We start from the raw sequence: 8,007 nt of genomic DNA on the forward strand, positions 1-8,007 counted from the left end.
TTAGGTCAAACCAAGACAACAGCCTGTCAAACCAAGACAAGCCAGGAGGGAGTTAGGTTCAACAGCCTCAAACCAAGACAACGCCATGAGGGAGTTAGGTTCAACAGCCTGTCAAACCAAGACAATGCCAGGAGGGAGTTAGGTTCAACAGCCTGTCAAACCAAGCTCAGAGCCAGGAGGGAGTTAGGTTCAACAGCCTGTCAAACCAAGCTCAGAGCCAGGAGGGAGTTAGGTTCAACAGCCTGTCAAACCAAGGCAACACCAGGAGGGAGTTAGGTTCAACAGCCTGTCAAACCAAGACAACGCCAGGAGGGAGTTAGGTTCAACAGCCTGTCAAACCAAGACAGAGCCAGGAGGAGTTAGGTTCAACAGCCTGTCAAACCAAGCTCAAGCCAGGAGGGAGTTAGGTTCAACAGCCTGTCAAACCAAGACAATGCCAGGAGGGAGTTAGGTTCAACAGCCTGTCAAACCAAGCTCAGAGCCAGGAGGGAGTTAGGTTCAACAGCCTGTCAAACCAAGACAACACCAGGAGGGAGTTAGGTTCAACAGCCTGACAAACCAAGACAACGCCAGGAGGGAGTTAGGTTCAACAGCCTGTCAAACCAAGACAACGCTAGGAGGGAGTTAGGTTCAACAGCCTGTCAAACCAAGACAACGCCAGGAGGGAGTTAGGTTCAACAGCCTGTCAAACAAAGCTTAGAGCCAGGAGGGAGTTAGGTTCAACAGCCTGTCAAACCAAGACAACGCCAGGAAGGAGTTAGGTTCAACAGCCTGTCAAACCAAGACAACGCCAGGAGGGAGTTAGGTTCAACAGCCTGTCAAACCAAGCTCAGAGCCAGGAGGGAGTTAGGTTCAACAGCCTGTCAAACCAAGACAACGCCAGGAGGGAGTTAGGTTCAACAGCCTGTCAAACCAAGACAACACCATGAGGGAGTTAGGTTCAACAGCCTGTCAAACCAAGACAACACCATGAGGGAGTTAGGTTCAACAGCCTGTCAAACCAAGCTCAGAGCCAGGAGGGAGTTAGGTTCAACAGCCTGTCAAACCAAGCTCAGAGCCAGGAGGGAGTTAGGTTCAACAGCCTGTCAAACCAAGGCAACACCAGGAGGGAGTTAGGTTCAACAGCCTGACAAACCAAGCTCAGAGCCAGGATGGAGTTAGGTTCAACAGCCTGTCAAACCGAGCTCAGAGCCAGGAGGGAGTTAGGTTCAACAGCCTGTCAAACCAAGACAACGCCATGAGGGAGTTAAGTTCAACAGCCTGTCAAACCAAAAGACACCACCATGAGGGAGTTAGGTTCAACAGCCTGTCAAACCAAGACAACGCCAGGAGGGAGTTAGGTTCAACAGCCTGTCAAACCAAGCTCAGAGCCAGGAGGGAGTTAGGTTCAACAGCCTGACAAATCAAGACAACACCAGGAGGGAGTTAGGTTCAACAGCCTGACAAACCAAGACAACGCCAGGAGGGAGTTAGGTTCAACAGCCTGTCAAACCAAGACAAAGCCGTGAGGGAGTTAGGTTCAACAGCCTGTCAAACCAAGACAACGCCAGGAGGGAGTTAGGTTCAACAGCCTGTCAAACCAAGACAACGCCAGGAGGAGTTAGGTTCAACAGCCTGTCAAACCAAAAGACAACACCATGAGGGAGTTAGGTTCAACAGCCTGTCAAACCAAGACAACGCCAGGAGGGAGTTAGGTTCAACAGCCTGTCAAACCAAGCTCAGAGCCAGGAGGGAGTTAGGTTCAACAGCCTGTCAAATCAAGACAAGCCAGGAGGGAGTTAGGTTCAACAGCCTGACAAACCAAGACAACACCAGGAGGGAGTTAGGTTCAACAGCCTGTCAAACCAAGACAACGCCAGGAAGGAGTTAGGTTCAACAGCCTGTCAAACCAAGACAACGCCAGGAGGGAGTTAGGTTCAACAGCCTGTCAAACCAAGACAACACCATGAGGGAGTTAGGTTCAACAGCCTGTCAAACCAAGACAACACCATGAGGGAGTTAGGTTCAACAGCCTGTCAAACCAAGCTCAGAGCCAGGAGGGAGTTAGGTTCAACAGCCTGTCAAACCAAGACAGAGCCAGGAGGGAGTTAGGTTCAACAGCCTGTCAAACCAAGGCAACACCAGGAGGGAGTTAGGTTCAACAGCCTGACAAACCAAGACAACGCCAGGAGGGAGTTAGGTTCAACAGCCTGTCAAACCAAGCTCAGAGCCAGGAGGGAGTTAGGTTCAACAGCCTGTCAAACCAAGACAACGCCATGAGGGAGTTAGGTTCAACAGCCTGTCAAACCAAGACAATGCCAGGAGGGAGTTAGGTTCAACAGCCTGTCAAACCAAGCTCAGAGCCAGGAGGGAGTTAGGTTCAACAGCCTGTCAAACCAAGGCAACACCAGGAGGGAGTTAGGTTCAACAGCCTGACAAACCAAGACAACGCCAGGAGGGAATTAGGTTCAACAGCCTGTCAAACCAAGACAAGCCAGGAGGAGTTAGGTTCAACAGCCTGTCAAACCAAGACACCACCAGGAGGGAGTTAGGTTCAACAGCCTGTCAAACCAAGACAACGCCAGGAGGGAGTTAGGTTCAACAGCCTGTCAAACCAAGACAACGCCAGGAGGAGTTAGGTTCAACAGCCTGTCAAACCAAGACAACGCCAGGAGGAGTTAGGTTCAACAGCCTGTCAAACCAAGACAGAGCCAGGAGGAGTTAGGTTCAACAGCCTGTCAAACCAAGACAACACCAGGAGGGAGTTAGGTTCAACAGCCTGTCAAACCAAGACAACGCCAGGAGGGAGTTAGGTTCAACAGCCTGTCAAACCAAGACAACGCCAGGAGGGAGTTAGGTTCAACAGCCTGTCAAACCAAGACAACGCCAGGAGGGAGTTAGGTTCAACAGCCTGTCAAACCAAGACAACAGCCAGGAGGGAGTTAGGTTCAACAGCCTGTCAAACCAAGACAACACCATGAGGAGTTAGGTTCAACAGCCTGTCAAACCAAGCTCAGAGCCAGGAGGGAGTTAGGTTCAACAGCCTGTCAAACCAAGCTCAGAGCCAGGAGGGAGTTAGGTTCAACAGCCTGTCAAACCAAGCAACACCAGGAGGGAGTTAGGTTCAACAGCCTGACAAACCAAGACAACGCCAGGAGGAGTTAGGTTCAACAGCCTGTCAAACCAAGCTCAGAGCCAGGAGGGAGTTAGGTTCAACAGCCTGTCAAACCAAGACAACGCCATGAGGGAGTTAGGTTCAACAGCCTGTCAAACCAAGACAATGCCAGGAGGGAGTTAGGTTCAACAGCCTGTCAAACCAAGCTCAGAGCCAGGAGGGAGTTAGGTTCAACAGCCTGTCAAATCAAGACAACACCAGGAGGAGTTAGGTTCAACAGCCTGTCAAACCAAGACAACGCCAGGAGGGAGTTAGGTTCAACAGCCTGTCAAACCAAGACAACGCCAGGAGGGAGTTAGGTTCAACAGCCTGTCAAACCAAGACAACGCCAGGAGGGAGTTAGGTTCAACAGCCTGTCAAACCAAGACAGAGCCAGGAGGAGTTAGGTTCAACAGCCTGTCAAACCAAGACAACGCCAGGAAGGAGTTAGGTTCAACAGCCTGTCAAACCAAGACAACGCCAGGAGGGAGTTAGGTTCAACAGCCTGTCAAACCAAGCTCAGAGCCAGGAGGGAGTTAGGTTCAACAGCCTGTCAAACCAAGACAACACCAGGAGGGAGTTAGGTTCAACAGCCTGTCAAACCAAGCTTAGAGCCAGGAGGGAGTTAGGTTCAACAGCCTGTCAAACCAAGACAACGCCAGGAGGGAGTTAGGTTCAACAGCCTGTCAAACCAAGACAACGCCATGAGGGAGTTAAGTTCAACAGCCTGTCAAACCAAAAGACACCACCATGAGGGAGTTAGGTTCAACAGCCTGTCAAACCAAGACAACGCCAGGAGGGAGTTAAGTTCAACAGCCTGTCAAACCAAGACAACGCCAGGAGGGAGTTAGGTTCAACAGCCTGTCAAACCAAGACAACGCCAGGAGGGAGTTAGGTTCAACAGCCTGTCAAACCAAGCTCAGAGCCAGGAGGGAGTTAGGTTCAACAGCCTGTCAAACCAAGACAACACCAGGAGGGAGTTAGGTTCAACAGCCTGTCAAACCAAGACAACTCCATGAGGGAGTTAGGTTCAACAGCCTGTCAAACCAAGACAACTCCATGAGGGAGTTAGGTTCAACAGCCTGTCAAACCAAGACAACGCCAGGAGGGAGTTAGGTTCAACAGCCTGTCAAACCAAGCTCAGAGCCAGGAGGGAGTTAGGTTCAACAGCCTGTCAAACCAAGCTCAGAGCCAGGAGGGAGTTAGGTTCAACAGCCTGTCCACCCTCACACACCTTGCATTGTGCTTGTTCTGGGAACATGTGTGTGAGTGTGTGTGTGTGTGTACATGTTTGTGTGTGTGGTGTGTGTGTTACGTCCGTCGTTAGATGAATGAGACCAAAGCGCAGCAAAGTGTTCATGATTTTTTAATACTGAATTGCAACAAAACACAAATCCAAACGTAACGTTCTGCAGGGTTAAGATCCCAACTTAAGGAAACGGGCTGGATCCCCAATCTGAGTGTGTGTGTGTGTGTGTGTGTGTGTGTGTGTGTTAATGTTTGTGTGGTGTGTGTGTTAATGTGTTAATGTTTGTGTGGTGTGTGTGTGTGTGTTAATGTTTGTGTGGTTTGTGTGTGTGTGTTAATGTGTGTGTGTGTGTTAATGTGTGTGTGTGTGTGTGTGTGTTAATGTTTGTGTGTGTGTTAATGTGTGTGTGTGTGTGGTGTGTGTGTGTGTGTGTTAATGTGTGTGTGTTAATGTGTGTGTGTGTGTGTGTGTGTGTGTTTAATGTTAGTATAAACACATTGAGAGCATTCTGTCACAACAGTCGTATAATAACTGTATAATATAGTCTGGTCTGCAACATGAAACATACCTCCATTAGCCTTATATAGGCCTGGGCAAAACAACAACCAATATGTCCATACTTTCAGAATAATCCTCAGTAACCTTTAACCTTTCCCATAATCAGATGGGACATATAGAGAAGATCGAGGAGTTTTCACATTTCTGCAGGTAGTCTCTCTACCGTACAGGTGAGCGTCACGCGACGTCACTGTCCCAGTACCCTCAGGTAAAGCTACCTAGCGGGTTGTTCAGTCCCGGGAGAACACGTATTCGGTGTAGCTGGTCCAGATTTTGTCCTCGTTCGGGTCGCTGCTCGCGTACGCGCACGTGCCCGTGGAGCTGCAAGCCACCATGCGGAACCCGACCTCCGCGAGCCTGTCGAACGCCTGCTCCAGAAAGTTATACTTCAGATAGTACCGGGAAGTGTACCTCTCAGGTGGTTTGTCCGGGTCTCTGCTCTCATTCAGAGTCTCACCGAAAACTTCTTTGGCCAGGGACGTCTTTCCGCAAACCGTTATTCTGGCCACACGCCTGAACTTGGCGTCCGTTTGAATATCCCTCCCGATGGTGTAGGAGCCCCGGTAACCAATGGTAATATAGCCATGCTTCTGGAACGGGGAGCGAAGGCTCGGAGTCGGGCTGCTCACCGCGGTCGTGGTGATGCTGCTACTACCCAGAGCGCAAGCGAGCGAAGCCTCTTCCGGGTCCCCATGGGCGCACAGCTCGTCCCCGAGAGAGTTATCTTTACTCACTGCCGGTCTGAGGCGCTGTGCGAGCTCGTGCAGCTGGAAGAACTCTGCCTCCTTCTGTAACCGACCCCTCTCCTTAAAGAAGTCCGGTAGAACGATGTCCCTTTCCCGCAGATAATCCAGAATATACCTGAACAGAAATCCGTCCCGGTCAAAGAAGTAGCGTCCTTTGCTGTCTTTCGGTAGTTCTGTAGGGCTCTTCTGTGCGAACATAGTCCACAGGAGAGAGTTTGGGACGGAGACTAAAGTTGCATGTCGAGTTACATACACTTGCCCGCCGACGTTTAATTCTATTATATCAGAAAAGGACGACTGTTGGTTCTCACTGTGTGCCATCTCTCTCCCCCTGCGCGCCTGGGTAGAACTCCAACGGACTTGGCGAATCCAGGAAATGGACAAAATAACACCAGTACAAATGTAACGGTTTTGTTTATATGGCTGGAGTTGTGTGGGAGGAGAAGAGGAGGAGGAGACGGACTGGGGAGGCAGCAGAATACTGCTGAAAAGTTAACTCTTCACGGACAGAGTTTGTGACTTCCCTCAGTCAGTATGGAAGTCTTCTCTTTTAGTAGAAGTAAAGCTATGAAACCACTCAAGACCAGAGGTGTAAAGTAATTAAGTAAAAATACTTTAAAGTACTACTTACTGTAAGTAGTTGTTTTGGGGTATCTGTACTTTATATATATTTTTTACAACTTTTACTTTTACTTCACTATATTCCTAAAGAAAATAATGTTATTTTTAGTCTGTACATTTTCCTCGACACCCAAAAGTCCTCGTTACATTTTGAATACTTAGCAGGACAGGACAACTGTCCAATTCACACACTTCTCCAGAGTCATCCCCACTTCTCCAGAGTCATCCCCGCTTCTCCAGAGTCATCCCCGCCGCCTCTGATCTGACGGACTCACTAAACAACACAAATGCTTCGTTGTTTTAAATGCGTGTTGGAGTGAGTCCCTGGATATCCTTAAAAAAAAAGAAAATGCTGCCGTCTGATTGGCTGAATATAAACAAGGTGAAATGATTTACACTTTTACTTTTGATACTGAAGTATATTTAAAACCAACTACTTTTAGACTTTTACTCAAGTAGTTTTTCACCGGGTGACTTTCACTTTTACTTGAGTCATTTTCTATGAAGGTATCTTTACTTTTACTCCAGTTTGAGAACTGAGTACCTTTTCCACCGCTAGTCAAGACAGGGAGAGACCGACATCTAGTGGGAATTTTTTATTTTTGAACCTTTAATTAACTAGGCAAGTCAGTTAAGAACAAATTCTTATTTTCAATGACGGCCTAGGAACAGTGTGTTAACTGGTCTAGGAACAGTGGGTTAACTGGTCTAGGAACAGTGGGTTAACTGGCCTAGGAACAGTGGGTTAACTGCCTTGTTCAGGGGCAGAACGACATATTTGTACCTCATATTTCCCCACTAATTGTTATTGTGACCAATCAGATCAGATCTTTTGCCAATAATTGGGAAAAGGGGTCAGAAATTGGCTGCCTGTATAAACTAAGTGATAGAGACCCTCCAATAGATAGAGACCCTCCAAGACAACAGTGGTTCAATAGATAGAGACCCTCCACGACAACAGTGGTTCAATAGATAGAGACCCTCCAAGACAACAGTGGTTCAATAGATAGAGACCCTCCAAGACAACAGTGTTTCAATAGATAGAGACCCTCCAAGACAACAGTGTTTCAATAGATAGAGACCCTACAAGACAACAGTGGTTCAATAGATAGAGACCCTCCAAGACAACAGTGGTTCAATAGATAGAGAACCTCCAAGACAACAGTGGTTCAATAGATAGAGAACCTCCAAGACAACAGTGGTTCAATAGATAGAGACCCTCCAAGACAACAGTGGTTCAATAGATAGAGAACCTCCAAGACAACAGTGGTTCTAAATAGATTGAGACCCTTCAAATAATTGAACAAGAGTGACATCTAGTGTACAATGTAGAAAATTGCAGATCGGACCATGACTTGAGCACGTCTTAATTCTTATCACGTATCCCCAGTGGAGAGAGAGCAATAGCGCAGGCTATCTTCAGTAAGAGACTGAACAGAGACTCCTAGACAGTCCCCATAGTGGTCCTCTGAGAACATGATCTAAGGACCATTGACTTTAAAGAGCGGCCCCAGATCAGATGTCCCAGGGGGCACCACTGAGATAATAACCCTGGAGTGGAAATAGTCCTCTTAGGATCACTGGACTGTATAGTTCCTAAATGGCTCTAAACAGCTGTTTTATTTATTGACTCTTTAGCTATACATATGCAACACTTGGATTTATGACAGACAGATGGTTCAACCAGCCAGTAGGAGCTG

At 48.1% G+C, this 8,007-nt stretch overlaps 1 protein-coding gene across 1 annotated transcript; it reads right to left on the bottom strand.

Moving 5' to 3' along the window:
* Positions 1-4,483: 4,483 nt before the first annotated feature.
* Positions 4,484-6,560, bottom strand: LOC135573048 (BTB/POZ domain-containing protein KCTD12-like). Its single transcript, XM_065022095.1, has one exon. It carries the CDS (start codon positions 6,005-6,007, stop codon positions 5,171-5,173), a length of 837 nt encoding a protein of 278 aa, XP_064878167.1. The 5' UTR covers positions 6,008-6,560; the 3' UTR covers positions 4,484-5,170.
* Positions 6,561-8,007: the final 1,447 nt, after the last annotated feature.

The sequence above is a fragment of the Oncorhynchus nerka genome, linkage group LG2, assembly GCF_034236695.1.
Source record: "Oncorhynchus nerka isolate Pitt River linkage group LG2, Oner_Uvic_2.0, whole genome shotgun sequence".
In the NCBI taxonomy this organism is placed as follows: Eukaryota; Metazoa; Chordata; class Actinopteri; order Salmoniformes; family Salmonidae; genus Oncorhynchus; species Oncorhynchus nerka.

Excerpts from the sequence above, each read along its gene's own strand:
- LOC135573048 (XM_065022095.1), bottom strand. The coding sequence starts at position 6,007 with ATGGCACACAGTGAGAACCAACAGTCGTCCTTTTCTGATATAATAGAA.